The sequence below is a fragment of the Salvelinus namaycush genome, unplaced genomic scaffold (genome assembly GCF_016432855.1).
Source record: "Salvelinus namaycush isolate Seneca unplaced genomic scaffold, SaNama_1.0 Scaffold2776, whole genome shotgun sequence".
NCBI lineage: Eukaryota > Metazoa > Chordata > Actinopteri > Salmoniformes > Salmonidae > Salvelinus > Salvelinus namaycush.
This window is the reverse complement of record NW_024059648.1, coordinates 1-16629: the sequence shown is the minus strand read 5'-3', so window position 1 is coordinate 16629 and position 16629 is coordinate 1. Positions and strand designations below refer to the sequence as shown.

Here is a 16629-nt window from a genome sequence, read left to right as displayed (position 1 = left end):
ACAGACAGGAAGCACAACCAGAATGACAGAGACACACGGAACCCTGGGAAACAGACAGGAAGCACAACCAGAATGACAGAGACACACTGAGGCCCTGGGAAACAGACAGGAAGCACAACCAGAATGACAGAGACACACTGAGGCCCTGGGAAACAGACAGGAAGCACAACCAGAATGACAGAGACACACTGAGGCCCTGGGAAACAGACAGGAAGCACAACCAGAATGACAGAGACACACGGAACCCTGGGAAACAGACAGGAAGCACAACCAGAATGACAGAGACACACTGAGGCCCTGGGAAACAGACAGGAAGCACAACCAGAATGACAGAGACACACGGAACCCTGGGAAACAGACAGGAAGCACAACCAGAATGACAGAGACACACGGAACCCTGGGAAACAGACAGGAAGCACAACCAGAATGACAGAGACACACGGAACCCTGGGAAACAGACAGGAAGCACAACCAGAATGACAGAGACACACTGAGGCCCTGGGAAACAGACAGGAAGCACAACCAGAATGACAGAGACACACTGAACCCTGGGAAACAGACAGGAAGCACAACCAGAATGACAGAGACACACTGAGGCCCTGGGAAACAGACAGGAAGCACAACCAGAATGACAGAGACACACTGAGGCCCTGGGAAACAGACAGGAAGCACAACCAGAATGACAGAGACACACGGAACCCTGGGAAACAGACAGGAAGCACAACCAGAATGACAGAGACACACTGAGGCCCTGGGAAACAGACAGGAAGCACAACCAGAATGACAGAGACACACGGAACCCTGGGAAACAGACAGGAAGCACAACCAGAATGACAGAGACACACTGAGGCCCTGGGAAACAGACAGGAAGCACAACCAGAATGACAGAGACACACTGAACCCTGGGAAACAGACAGGAAGCACAACCAGAATGACAGAGACACACTGAGGCCCTGGGAAACAGACAGGAAACACAACCAGAATGACAGAGACACACTGAGGCCCTGGGAAACAGACAGGAAGCACAACCAGAATGACAGAGACACACTGAGGCCCTGGGAAACAGACAGGAAGCACAACCAGAATGACAGAGACACACGGAACCCTGGGAAACAGACAGGAAGCACAACCAGAATGACAGAGACACACGGAACCCTGGGAAACAGACAGGAAGCACAACCAGAATGACAGAGACACACGGAACCCTGGGAAACAGACAGGAAGCACAACCAGAATGACAGAGACACACTGAGGCCCTGGGAAACAGACAGGAAGCACAACCAGAATGACAGAGACACACTGAGGCCCTGGGAAACAGACAGGAAGCACAACCAGAATGACAGAGACACACTGAGGCCCTGGGAAACAGACAGGAAGCACAACCAGAATGACAGAGACACACTGAGGCCCTGGGAAACAGACAGGAAACACAACCAGAATGACAGAGACACACTGAGGCCCTGGGAAACAGACAGGAAGCACAACCAGAATGACAGAGACACACGGAACCCTGGGAAACAGACAGGAAGCACAACCAGAATGACAGAGACACACGGAACCCTGGGAAACAGACAGGAAGCACAACCAGAATGACAGAGACACACTGAGGCCCTGGGAAACAGACAGGAAGCACAACCAGAATGACAGAGACACACTGAGGCCCTGGGAAACAGACAGGAAGCACAACCAGAATGACAGAGACACACTGAGGCCCTGGGAAACAGACAGGAAGCACAACCAGAATGACAGAGACACACTGAGGCCCTGGGAAACAGACAGGAAGCACAACCAGAATGACAGAGACACACTGAGGCCCTGGGAAACAGACAGGAAGCACAACCAGAATGACAGAGACACACGGAACCCTGGGAAACAGACAGGAAGCACAACCAGAATGACAGAGACACACTGAGGCCCTGGGAAACAGACAGGAAGCACAACCAGAATGACAGAGACACACGGAACCCTGGGAAACAGACAGGAAGCACAACCAGAATGACAGAGACACACGGAACCCTGGGAAACAGACAGGAAGCACAACCAGAATGACAGAGACACACTGAGGCCCTGGGAAACAGACAGGAAGCACAACCAGAATGACAGAGACACACTGAGGCCCTGGGAAACAGACAGGAAGCACAACCAGAATGACAGAGACACACTGAGGCCCTGGGAAACAGACAGGAAGCACAACCAGAATGACAGAGACACACGGAACCCTGGGAAACAGACAGGAAGCACAACCAGAATGACAGAGACACACTGAGGCCCTGGGAAACAGACAGGAAGCACAACCAGAATGACAGAGACACACGGAACCCTGGGAAACAGACAGGAAGCACAACCAGAATGACAGAGACACACGGAACCCTGGGAAACAGACAGGAAGCACAACCAGAATGACAGAGACACACTGAGGCCCTGGGAAACAGACAGGAAACACAACCAGAATGACAGAGACACACTGAGGCCCTGGGAAACAGACAGGAAGCACAACCAGAATGACAGAGACACACTGAGGCCCTGGGAAACAGACAGGAAACACAACCAGAATGACAGAGACACACGGAACCCTGGGAAACAGACAGGAAGCACAACCAGAATGACAGAGACACACTGAGGCCCTGGGAAACAGACAGGAAGCACAACCAGAATGACAGAGACACACTGAGGCCCTGGGAAACAGACAGGAAGCACAACCAGAATGACAGAGACACACGGAACCCTGGGAAACAGACAGGAAGCACAACCAGAATGACAGAGACACACTGAGGCCCTGGGAAACAGACAGGAAGCACAACCAGAATGACAGAGACACACTGAGGCCCTGGGAAACAGACAGGAAGCACAACCAGAATGACAGAGACACACTGAGGCCCTGGGAAACAGACAGGAAGCACAACCAGAATGACAGAGACACACGGAACCCTGGGAAACAGACAGGAAGCACAACCAGAATGACAGAGACACACTGAGGCCCTGGGAAACAGACAGGAAGCACAACCAGAATGACAGAGACACACTGAGGCCCTGGGAAACAGACAGGAAACACAACCAGAATGACAGAGACACACTGAGGCCCTGGGAAACAGACAGGAAGCACAACCAGAATGACAGAGACACACTGAGGCCCTGGGAAACAGACAGGAAGCACAACCAGAATGACAGAGACACACGGAACCCTGGGAAACAGACAGGAAGCACAACCAGAATGACAGAGACACACGGAACCCTGGGAAACAGACAGGAAGCACAACCAGAATGCCAGAGACACACTGAGGCCCTGGGAAACAGACAGGAAGCACAACCAGAATGACAGAGACACACGGAACCCTGGGAAACAGACAGGAAGCACAACCAGAATGACAGAGACACACTGAGGCCCTGGGAAACAGACAGGAAACACAACCAGAATGACAGAGACACACTGAGGCCCTGGGAAACAGACAGGAAGCACAACCAGAATGACAGAGACACACTGAGGCCCTGGGAAACAGACAGGAAGCACAACCAGAATGACAGAGACACACTGAGGCCCTGGGAAACAGACAGGAAACACAACCAAAATGACAGAGACACACTGAGGCCCTGGGAAACAGACAGGAAGCACAACCAGAATGACAGAGACACACTGAGGCCCTGGGAAACAGACAGGAAACACAACCAGAATGACAGAGACACACTGAGGCCCTGGGAAACAGACAGGAAGCACAACCAGAATGACAGAGACACACTGAGGCCCTGGGAAACAGACAGGAAGCACAACCAGAATGACAGAGACACACTGAGGCCCTGGGAAACAGACAGGAAACACAACCAAAATGACAGAGACACACGGAACCCAGGAAAACATAAATGGAATTAAATAAACATAACTTCTACCTCATGAGTCTTACGAATATTCATCTGCACTATAAACTCCGAGCAGGCCAATAAATGATTGGCTAAATGAAAATGTACCATAGGCCTATCAAAAACATGAAACAGTGTCATGTTGTAATAAACTGTACAGGGATGTAACGATGACACGCTAGCAATTATTGTAGTAATTATGAATTATTATGTAATATAGATTTACCACATGCATTTAAACGTGTGAAAGCAACATTTCAACAAGAGAACAAAGCGCTCTCCATTGGCGGGATTGGAGAGACGTGCGTCTTCCCCACAGTAATAATGAATTCCTATATTTTGACGTTTGCGCTGTACCCGATCCTATATCGATCTATAGCTGTACAGCAAATCAGCAATCTGTTCGCTAGCTCACCCAACCTGTGTTGATTGACAGTTTGCTGGTCCAATCAGAACGCTGAGTGTGCATTTCACTAGCCAATCTGTTGAAAACTTGGATGGGTTTTTTTCTCCACAAGGGTGATGCTGCGGCTACTGTCTATGGCTGCGTGTAGAGTAATCCACGTAGACACTGTGCCACAAAATGAGTGACAAAACATTTGTGAGTCCAAGTCATGTGAATATATTCCAACTCCTGTTTAACCACAAATTACTAAAGTAATACTGCAAAAAAAACAAGGCAAAGAATTGACTTTTTTGCCCTGTTTGTGGCAAATCCAATACAGCGCATTACTGAGTACCACTCTCCATATTTTCAAGCGAAGTGGTGGCTGCATCATGTTATGGGTATCCTTGGAACTATTAAGGACTTGGGAGTTTTTCAGGATAAAAAATAAACGGAATGGAGCTAAGCACAGGCAAATTCCTAGAGGAAAACCGGGTTACGTCTGCTTTCCACACACTGGGAGATTAATTCACCTTTCAGCAGGATAAAAACCTAAAACACAAAGCCAAATCTACACTGGAGTTGGTTACCAGGAAGACAGTGAATGTTCCTGAGCAGTCGAGTTACAGTTTTGACTTAAATCTACTTGAAAATCTACAGCAAGATCTGAAAATGGTCAACGACCAACAACCAATTTGACAGAGCTTGAAGAATGTTTTAAAGAATAATTGGCAAATGTTTCACAATCCAGGTGTGGAAAGATCTTACGAGACTTACCCAGAAAGACTCACTGCTATAATCGCTACCAAAGGTGATTTTACAAAGTATTGACTCAGGGGAGTGAATACTTACAGTACAGTCAAAAGTTTGGACACACCTACTCATTCAAGGGCTTTTCTTTATTTTTACCATCTTCTACATTGTAGAATAATAGTGAAGACATCAAAACTTGAATAAACTTTCAAAGTTCTTGACATTTTCCAGATTGACTGACCTTCATGTCTTAAAGTAATGATGAACTGTCGTTTCTCTTTGCTTATTTTAGCTGTTCTTGTTATAATACGGACTTGGTCTTTTACCAATTAGGGCTATCTTTTGTATACCACCCCTACCTTGTCATAACACAACTGATTGGCTCAAATGAACTTTTAACAAGGCACACTCGTTAATTTAAATGCATTCCACGTGACTACCTCATGAAGCCTGTTGAGAGGATGCCAAGAGTGTGCAAAGCTGTCATCAAGGCAAACAGTGGCTACTTTGAAGAATCTAAAATCAAATATATATATTTTGATTTGTTTAACACTTTTTTGGTTACTACATGATTCCAGCAATGGCGGTTCTAGACCACTTCAACTGGGGGGGGGGCAAGCTGGGGCCAATTACATTAATAACGGATGTAAAAAAAAGAACGATAGCAAAAAATTGTTATGTAAAAATTATTTCATACTCCACAAGGGGGTCCATAATTGTTGTCACAGGGGCACTGCCCCCCCCCCCCCCAGAACTGCTAGTGGATTCCATATGGTTACCACATGATTCCATATGTGTTATTTCAGAGTTTTGATGTCTTCACTATTATTCTAAAATGTAGAAAATAGTAAAAAATTAAGAAAAATCCTGGAATGAGTAGGTGTGTCTAAACTTTTGACTGTTACTGTATGTAAATTAGATATTTCTGTATTTCATTTTCAACACATCTGCAAAAATGTATAAAAATATGTTTTCACTTTATCATTATGAGGTATTGTGTGTAGATGGGTGAGGGGGAAAAAATAGATCATTTTGGAAGGCACTGTAATTGCGATTGGAAATTCAGTTGAATTTGAAATATAATTTCTAACTGAAATGGAAGCAGGGGGACGTTTATTGCCATGAATCTTGCCAAAACGGTTAAGGTTTAAAATCAGATTTCGTAACTTTGTGGCAGTGCCAGCTAATGACCAGTGCAGAACTGCCTACAGGGCAAGATTCATGACAATAAATGCCAACTTGCGAAATGGAATTGATCCCAACCGTGACCAGCTTTAGTGTTACTGGGATTGTAGAGTTGTAGAGTTGACACACACATTCCACATTATTTCACTATTCCAAAAATATTATATATATATTTTTTCAGATATCCGGATAGTTTAAATTCTAATTTCATTTTTTTTTAAATGTAACGCTCTTGAGTCTTGACCAATCAGAATGACGGAAATGCACATGACAGTAAACAGCAGACATGCTGCTTTTCTCCTGTAGTTTTTCGCTAAAAACAACAGTGAAACAGAAGTCTGATTTTTGCCATGATATAGAAATGATTATTTTACAAAAAGTTTATTTGGTGTGTGTTTTGATCTGTGTCAGGTCTTGTGGAAACTGTTAAGGGGCAGGTGTGTAAATGCTATTTGCGATGTCAGGGCAGACTGGAGCAGTAGCTCAACGCAGGGTTATAAAAACATGCAAAAGTTGGTTATTTTATTAAATTAAGTACTTCAAATGTCATGGTATATCCTTGTAGGTAACAATGTCACAAGGATAATTTAATTTACAGTATAACAACGCTTTTTCTATGTCAAAATAGGCTTTATTTAAAAAATTATAATAATCTAAAACATCTAATACAGTTCACCACTCAAGTAATTGAATACTAACGTTCGTTCGGATATCCGGATAACCGTGCTCATTCATAACACAGGCACACAGAGTGAAATAAATACATTTGCAAGAAACAATAATGAAGATATTGGATCTTATGCAGGACAAAAGAGTGTAAGATCTTAGTGGTTTTATCATATCGTACATTGCAGTAATTCCCAAAATACCAAATGATTTGTTCTTGGCCATGTTTCCGTGCTGGATTGCAATTGTTGTTGATTGCTGATTGGAAGAATGGGAGAGGAGGATGCTGATTGGAGGAATGGGAGAGGAGGATGCTGATTGGAGGAATGGGCAGGAAGAGGGCGTGGTGTAGAATGTGGAGCAGGTGAATCAAAGAGAATAGAGACAGGGGGTGCTGGTTCTTGTCTCAGTAGCCAGAGGTGTGATCCCTTTCTGCTCCTAAATGTAGACCACCTGTGTTAGCTCAGCAGCTCCTATCTGGCACTAGCCATACTAAGCTCAGAGAATGACCTCTTTCTCTCAGTGGGAAAATAACAGTCAGAAAGTGTTCCCATCCAATTTCAGCATTGCTGTATCTCTTTCTCCCTGGTCTATCTGCCTTTCTGTCTATCTGTCTATCTGCCTATCTGCCTGCCTAAGAACTGATCAAGGGGGTGAGAGGAGGGCTTTAGAGATAGGGAGGCTTTCTGACTGTGGAAAAATTAAGAAACAGGAGAGGAGAGAGGTGAGGAGAGAGAGGAGAGGGGTGAGGAGAGAGAGGAGAGGACATGAATGAGGAGAGAGGAGAGGACAGGAATGAGGAGAGAGAGGAGAGGACAGGAATGAGGAGAGAGAGGAGAGGATAGGCATGAGGAGAGAGAGGAGAGGACAGGAATGAGGAGAGAGGAGAGCAAGGACACAGTTATTCCTGAGATGGCAGCTGGAAACTCTTCCCCCACCCCCAGAGCTGGATCTTCTGGATTGAGTTCACTATGTCCCTCTAGTCACCTTACGACTAGGATAGCACACATGTATGTACAGTTGAAGTCGGAAGTTTACAAACACCTTAGCCAAATACATTTAAACACAGTTTAAACACAGTTTAAAACACAGATTGCCCAATTATTGACATTTAATACCAGTAAAAATTCCCTGTCTTAGGATGTTAGGATCACCACTTTATTTTAAGAATGTGAAATGTCAGAATAATAGTAGAGAGAATTATTTATTTCAGCTTTTATTTCTTTCATCACATTCCCAGTGGGTCAGAAGTTTACATATACTCAATTAGTATTTGGTAGCATTGCCATTAAATAGTTTAACTTGGGTCAAACGTTTCAGGTAGCCTTCCACAAGCTTCCCACAATAAGTTGGGTGAATGTTGGCCCATTCTTCCTGACAGAGCTGGTGTAACAGTCAGGTTTGTAGGCCTCCTCGCTCGTAAACGCTTTTTCAATTCTGCCCACAATTTTCTATAGGATTGAGGTCAGGGCTTTGTGATGGCCACTGCAATACCTTGACTTTGTTGTCCTTAAGCCATTTTGCCACAACTTTGGAAGTATGCTTGGGGTCATTCTCCATTTGGAAGACCCATTTGCTAACAAGCTTTAACTTCCTGACTGATGTCTTGAGATGTTGCTTCAATATATCCACAAAATGTTCCTCCCTCATGATGCCATATATTTTGTAAAGTGCACCAGTCCCTCCTGCAGCAAAGCACCCCCACAACATGATGCTGCCACCCCCGTGCTTCACGGTTGGGATGGTGTTCTTTGGCTTGCAAGCTCCCCCTTTTTCCTCAAAACATAACGATGGTCATTATGGCCAAACAGTTCTATTTTTGTTTCATCAGACCAGAGGACATTTCTCCAAAAAGTACGAACTTTGTCCCCATGTGCAGTTGCAAACCGTAGTCTGGCTTTTTTATGCCGGTTTTGAAGCAGTGGCTTCTTCCTTGCCCAGCGGCCTTTCAGGTTATGTCGATATAGGACTCGTTTTACTGTGGCTATAGATACTTTTGTACCTGTTTCCTCCAGCATCTTCACAAGGTCCTTTGCTGTTGTTATGGGATTGATTTGCACTTTTCGCACCAAAGTACGTTCATCTCAAGGAGACAGAACGCGTCTCCTTCCTGAGCGGTATGACGGCTGCGTGGTCCCATGGTGTTTATACTTGCGTACTATTGTTTGTACAGATGAACGTTGTACCTTCAGGTGTTTGGAATTTGCTCCCAAGGATGAACCAGACTTGTGGAGGTCTACAATTTTTTTTCTGAGGTCTTGGCTGATTTATTTTAATTTTCCCATGATGTCAAGCAAAGAGGCACTGAGTTTGAAGGTAGGCCTTGAAATACATCCACAGGTGCACCTCCAATTGACTAAAATGATGTCAATTAGCCTATCAGAAGTTTCTAAAGCCATGACATCATTTTCTGGAATTTTCCAAGCTGTTTAAAGGCACAGTCAACTTAGTGTATATAAACTTCTGACCCACTGGAATTGTGATACAGTGAATTATAAGTGAAATAATCTGTCTGTAAACATTTGTTGGAAAAATGAATTGTGTCAGGCACAAAGTAGATGTCCTAACCGACTTGCCAAAACTATAGTTAGTTAACAAGAAATTTGTGGAGTGGTTGAAAAACAAGTTTTAATGACTCCAACCTGAGTGTATGTAAACTTCCAACTTCAACTGTATATACCCTACCATGCAGTACAGTAGCATGGCACAGCTCTCCCAACAGTACCATGCAGTGCAGTAGCCTGGCACAGCTCTGCAAACAATACCATGTGTCTGGCACAGCTCTCCCAACAGTGCAGTAGCCTGGCACAGCTTTCCCAACAGTGCAGTAGCCTGGCACAGCTCTCCCAACAGTGCAGTAGCCTGGCACAGCTCTCCCAACAGTACCATGCAGGACAGTAGCCTGGCACAGCTCTCCCAACAGTACCATGCAGGACAGTAGCCTGGCACAGCTCTCCCAACAGTACCATGCAGGACAGTAGCCTGGCACAGCTCTCCCAACAGTACCATGCAGGACAGAAGCCTGGCACAGCTCTCCCAACAGTACAGTAGCCTGGCACAGCTCTCCCAACAGTACCATGCAGGACAGTAGCCTGGCACAGCTCTCCCAACAGTACCATGCAGGACAGTAGCCTGGCACAGCTCTCCCAACAGTACCATGCAGGACAGAAGCCTGGCACAGCTTTCCCAACAGTACCATGCAGGACAGTAGCCTGGCACAGCTCTCCCAACAGTACAGTAGCCTGGCACAGCTCTCCCAACAGTACCATGCAGGACAGTAGCCTGGCACAGCTTTCCCAACAGTACCATGCAGGACAGTAGCCTGGCACAGCTCTCCCAACAGTACAGTAGCCTGGCACAGCTCTCCCAACAGTACAGTAGCCTGGCACAGCTCTCCCAACAGTACCATGCAGGACAGAAGCCTGGCACAGCTCTCCCAACAGTACCATGCAGGACAGTAGCCTGGCACAGCTCTCCCAACAGTACCATGCAGGACAGAAGCCTGGCACAGCTCTCCCAACAGTACAGTAGCCTGGCACAGCTCTCCCAACAGTACCATGCAGGACAGTAGCCTGGCACAGCTCTCCCAACAGTACCATGCAGGACAGTAGCCTGGCACAGCTCTCCCAACAGTACCATGCAGGACAGAAGCCTGGCACAGCTCTCCCAACAGTACCATGCAGGACAGTAGCCTGGCACAGCTCTCCCAACAGTACCATGCAGGACAGTAGCCTGGCACAGCTCTCCCAACAGTACCATGCAGGACAGTAGCCTGGCACAGCTCTCCCAACAGTACCATGCAGGACAGAAGCCTGGCACAGCTCTCCCAACAGTACAGTAGCCTGGCACAGCTCTCCCAACAGTACAGTAGCCTGGCACAGCTCTCCCAACAGTACAGTAGCCTGGCACAGCTCTCCCAACAGTACCATGCAGGACAGTAGCCTGGCACAGCTTTCCCAACAGTACCATGCAGGACAGTAGCCTGGCACAGCTTTCCCAACAGTACAGTAGCCTGGCACAGCTCTCCCAACAGTACAGTAGCCTGGCACAGCTCTCCCAACAGTACAGTAGCCTGGCACAGCTCTCCCAACAGTACCATGCAGGACAGTAGCCTGGCACAGCTTTCCCAACAGTACCATGCAGGACAGTAGCCTGGCACAGCTCTCCCAACAGTACCATGCAGGACAGTAGCCTGGCACAGCTTTCCCAACAGTACCATGCAGGACAGTAGCCTGGCACAGCTCTCCCAACAGTACCATGCAGGACAGTAGCCTGGCACAGCTTTCCCAACAGTACCATGCAGGACAGTAGCCTGGCACAGCTCTCCCAACAGTACCATGCAGGACAGTAGCCTGGCACAGCTCTCCCAACAGTACCATGCAGGACAGTAGCCTGGCACAGCTCTCCCAACAGTACCATGCAGGACAGTAGCCTGGCACAGCTCTCCCAACAGTACCATGCAGGACAGAAGCCTGGCACAGCTCTCCCAACAGTACCATGCAGGACAGTAGCCTGGCACAGCTTTCCCAACAGTACCATGCAGGACAGTAGCCTGGCACAGCTCTCCCAACAGTACCATGCAGGACAGTAGCCTGGCACAGCTTTCCCAACAGTACCATGCAGGACAGTAGCCTGGCACAGCTTTCCCAACAGTACCATGCAGGACAGTAGCCTGGCACAGCTCTCCCAACAGTACAGTAGCCTGGCACAGCTCTCCCAACAGTACCATGCAGGACAGTAGCCTGGCACAGCTCTCCCAACAGTACCATGCAGGACAGTAGCCTGGCACAGCTCTCCCAACAGTACCATGCAGGACAGAAGCCTGGCACAGCTCTCCCAACAGTACCATGCAGGACAGTAGCCTGGCACAGCTCTCCCAACAGTACCATGCAGGACAGTAGCCTGGCACAGCTCTCCCAACAGTACCATGCAGGACAGTAGCCTGGCACAGCTTTCCCAACAGTACCATGCAGGACAGTAGCCTGGCACAGCTTTCCCAACAGTACCATGCAGGACAGTAGCCTGGCACAGCTTTCCCAACAGTACCATGCAGGACAGTAGCCTGGCACAGCTCTCCCAACAGTACCATGCAGGACAGTAGCCTGGCACAGCTCTCCCAACAGTACCATGCAGGACAGTAGCCTGGCACAGCTCTCCCAACAGTACAGTAGCCTGGCACAGCTCTCCCAACAGTACCATGCAGGACAGAAGCCTGGCACAGCTCTCCCAACAGTACCATGCAGTGCAGTAGCCTGGCACAGCTTTCCCAATAGTGAGTGGCAGGTCATACACATGGCTTCAACGATCCTGATCCTAAAACAATAGCCCACCCACGCACTACCCCTCTCTCACTGTAGAAGTAATCTCATGTGCTCTTTTCTATCTACAAACTATAGTCACTCAGACTCAGATACTGACCATGTTGGCCATCCATCTCACTCTGGCATCGCACGTATACTTTAGTTGTGTCCTGTAGAAAAGCTCTACCAAGTGAGCAGCACTCCTGTCTCTAATCTCTAATGGTACCTGAACATCCAGCCCTGTCTCTAATCTCTAATGGTACCTGAACACCCAGCCCTGTCTCTAATCTCTAATGGTACCTGAACACCCAGCCCTGTCTCTAATCTCTAATGGGCCCTGAACACACAGCCCTGTCTCTAATCTCTAATGGGCCCTGAACACACAGCCCTGTCTCTAATCTCTAATGGGCCCTGAACACCCAGCCCTGTCTCTAATCTCTAATGGTACCTGAACACCCAGCCCTGTCTCTAATCTCTAATGGTACCTGAACACCCAGCCCTGTCTCTAATCTCTAATGGTACCTGAACACCCAGCCCTGTCTCTAATCTCTAATGGTACCTGAACACCCAGCCCTGTCTCTAATCTCTAATGGTACCTGAACACCCAGCCCTGTCTCTAATCTCTCAAGTTACCAGAACACACAGCCCTGTCTCTAATCTCTAATGGTACCTGAACACCCAGCCCTGTCTCTAATCTCTAATGGTACCTGAACACCCAGCCCTGTCTCTAATCTCTAATGGTACCTGAACACCCAGCCCTGTCTCTAATCTCTAACGGTACCTGAACACCCAGCCATGTCTCTAATCTCTCAAGGTACCTGAACACACAGCCCTGTCTCTATTATCTAATGGTACCTGAACACCTAGCCCTGTCTCTATTATCTAATGGTACCTGAACACCTAGCCCTGTCTCTAATCTATAATGGTACCTGAACACCCAGCCCTGTCTCTAATCTCTAATGGTACCTGAACACCCAGCCCTGTCTCTATTATCTAATGGTACCTGAACACCCAGCCCTGTCTCTAATCTCTAATGGTACCTGAACACCCAGCCCTGTCTCTAATGGTACCTGAACACCCAGCCCTGTCTCTAATCTCTAATGGTACCTGAACATCCAGCCCTGTCTCTAATCTCTAATGGTACCTGAACACACAGCCCTGTCTCTAATCTCTAATTGTACCTGAACACCCAGCCCTGTCTCTAATCTCTAATGGTACCTGAACACACAGCCCTGTCTCTAATCTCTAATGGTACCTGAACACCCAGCCCTGTCTCTAATCTCTAATGGTACCTGAACACCCAGCCCTGTCTCTAATCTCTAATGGTACCTGAACACCCAGCCCTGTCTCTAATCTCTAATGGTACCTGAACACACAGCCCTGTCTCTAATCTCTAATGGTACCTGAACACCCAGCCCTGTCTCTAATCTCTCAAGGTACCTGAACACACAGGGGTCCTGTTGTGCACGGAGGAACCGCTGACTGGTTTGCCGTCGGTGGTGACGCACCAGCAGTATCCTGTCAGAGTGTGACACTGCACCTGCAGAGAGCAGAAAGGACAGGACAGAGACAGGTGGGAAACAGGTACATATATACTGGAGGGTTCATGACGACAATGGTGAGACAAAATGTCAAAGTTTTTTTTTTTTTAAACAGAGAAAGTCTCCTATAATTCCTCCAACCGGGATTTTTGATTTCCTGGAAAGTTTCCGAGGTTTTGTAATTGGCTCCCAGAGATGAAGACTCCTGAGAGAGACAGACCTGGGCGAAGGTTCCGTCCTCGTTGCATTCTGGGATGAAGATGGACTCCTGAGGTCTCTTAGCCTGCTCCAGAGCCTGATTCCTCTCCACCCTGCACTTGGACTGGCCTCCATCTGAAATACAACCACAAGGACAGGTATACTGTACCTGTATTCATTCACTGTCCCAGCATGCACAACCAGAGGACAGGTATACTGTACCTGTATTCATTCACTGTCCCAGCATGCACAACCAGAGGACAGGTATACTGTACCTGTATTCATTCACTGTCCCAGCATGCACAACCAGAGGACAGGTATACTGTACCTGTATTCATTCACTGTCCCAGCATGCACAACCAGAGGACAGGTATACTGTACCTGTATTCATTCACTGTCCCAGCATGCACAACCAGAGGACAGGTATACTGTACCTGTATTAATTCACTGTCCCAGCATGCACAACCAGAGGACAGGTATACTGTACCTGTATTCATTCACTGTCCCAGCATGCAAAACTACAGCACAGAAGTTTGGTGGCTCTTAGGATGGGCTCGTGGTAAAGACTGGAGCGGAGTAGTTTCCAGGTGTTTGATTTGCTACGTTCCAGCCATTATTATGAGCCTCGGCTGAACTACAGGTACACCTGCCCTGCATTCACTGTCCCAGCATGCACAACCAGAGGACAGGGATACCTGCATTCACTGTCCCAGCATGCACAACCAGAGGACAGGGATACCTGCATTCACTGTCCCAGCATGCACAACCAGAGGACAGGGATACCTGCATTCACTGTCCCAGCATGCACAACAGGTATACAGAGGTAGGACCTTCATTTGATCAGTCTTTTGTTGCTGTGAATTTTTTAAACGTTTACTGTATTTGAGTTTTAAAAATGTTTCTAAAGTTGTTTTATATCCGCTTTGAAATTTTAGACTTGATTTCCCCTAAAGAAAAATGTATCAACCCATACAAAAAATGTTAATTAATTATAATCCACATAATAATTCACATTTCCTGTCGCTGCAGGATTGTTTTTCTGCTGTAACAAACTGGCTAAAATGAACATCCTAGGTCTGTACTTGTATTAACTGAAACAAAATCCCAAACCCACTGGCTCACCTCTGCTAGCAACACACACTCTCTGTGCACCCAATTTACACTGAAATCTCAACACTTAATATGACAGTACATTCCAGACGTTTCAAAACACAGACAGACAGACAGACAGACAGACAGACAGACAGACAGACAGACAGACAGACAGACAGACAGACAGAACGACAGACAGACAGACAGACAGACAGACAGACAGACAGACAGACAGACAGACAGACAGACAGACAGACAGACAGACAGACCTTCCAGTTCCAGGTTCTTCCCCTCTGAGACTGATGTTGGAGCAGGAACTACTGGAAGCTGGTCAATCCTCACCGAGTTTTTACCTGAAACACCAAAGACCAGCCACAATGTGTGTGTGTGTATGTGTGTGTGTGTGTGTGTGTGTGTGTGTGTGTGTGTGTGTGTGTGTGTATGCGTCTGTGTTTGTTTGAGCTTGTGCTTGTGCTTCCGTGTGTGTGTGTGTGTGTGTGTGTGTGTGTGTGTGTGTGTGTGTGTGTGTGTGTGTGTGTGTGTGTGTGTGTGTGTGTGTGTGTGTGTGTGTGTGTGTGTGCGTGCGTGCGTGTGTGTGTGCATGCGCGAGTGTGTGTGCGCGTGTATGTGTCTGTGTTTGTTTGAGCTTGTGCTTGTGCTTCTGTGTGTGTGTGTGTGTGTGTGTGTGTGTGTGTGTGTGTGTGTGTGCGTGCGTGCGTGCGTGCGTGCGTGCGTGTGTGTGTATATAGTGCTCTGTGGGTCTCAGCCTCACCTCGACATCGTCCGCGGTGTGCCAGCGTCAGAGAACGGTCCTTGCAACGCGCCCTCTGCAGGTCACAGCCGGTATCGTAGCTCCGTCCATCAGAGCCACACACCGGCTTGCCCTGTGTCCTGGAACAGATGATCCCACAGTGGGTCTCCCTGTCTCCTATCAGCCACTGCCGGGGAAACGCCACAGAATTACAAGGAGTAGAATGGGGCTGGACATCCACAATTCATGGCAATGATGTCATAATGGGTAGACTTGTCTGGCAGCCATTTTGAGTCTGTCCCATAGAGAACGATAGATGACTCTAGTGGTCAAAAGGACATATTAGCATGGGCAGAACGATTCAGGGCTTCCACCCATTTTAATGAAGTCAACTGGGTGAGACTTCCAACTTCATTGTCTGATCCCTCCTGGTGACCCTGTTGGAGTCATATCCAACCGGGTCATCGGTAGGGATCTGCCAATCATGAAAAAAAAATGTACTACTTCAAAATGGAGATATCCTCAATGAGGCTTCCCATGCTGCCACAGCCTCAATAATGGCACAGATACAAAGGAGAGTCCTCTATTTATCTATACTGTCTGTTCCCAAGGAGGCACAGCAGGAAGTGCAGTCTTCAGTCTGCCTTTTATTAACTTTCAAATCAACTGACATTCAATTTTAATGGGGAACAGCACTGTCACAACCAGCACAGTTAGGCCTGGAACAACACAGCCCACACCGTTAGGCCTGGAACAATACAGCCCACACCGTTAGGCCTGGAACAATACAGCCCACACCGTTAGGCCTGGAACAATACAGCCCACACAGTTAGGCCTGGAACAACACAGCCCACACCGTTAGGCCTGGAACAATACAGCCCACACAGTTAGGCCTGGAACAATACA

At 47.4% G+C, this 16629-nt stretch overlaps 1 protein-coding gene across 1 annotated transcript in view; it reads right to left on the bottom strand.

Moving 5' to 3' along the window:
• The window catches only part of LOC120039531 (SPARC-related modular calcium-binding protein 1-like), a gene marked incomplete at both ends in the record, with an annotated part of 32540 nt that extends 16630 nt beyond the window's left edge, over positions 1-15910 (bottom strand). The window contains 4 exons of the mRNA XM_038984943.1: positions 13582-13681; positions 13903-14015; positions 15242-15325; positions 15745-15910. Coding sequence (XP_038840871.1) covers positions 13582-13681; positions 13903-14015; positions 15242-15325; positions 15745-15910 — 463 coding nt within the window. The remainder of the gene's footprint in view (positions 1-13581; positions 13682-13902; positions 14016-15241; positions 15326-15744) is intronic.
• Positions 15911-16629: the final 719 nt, after the last annotated feature.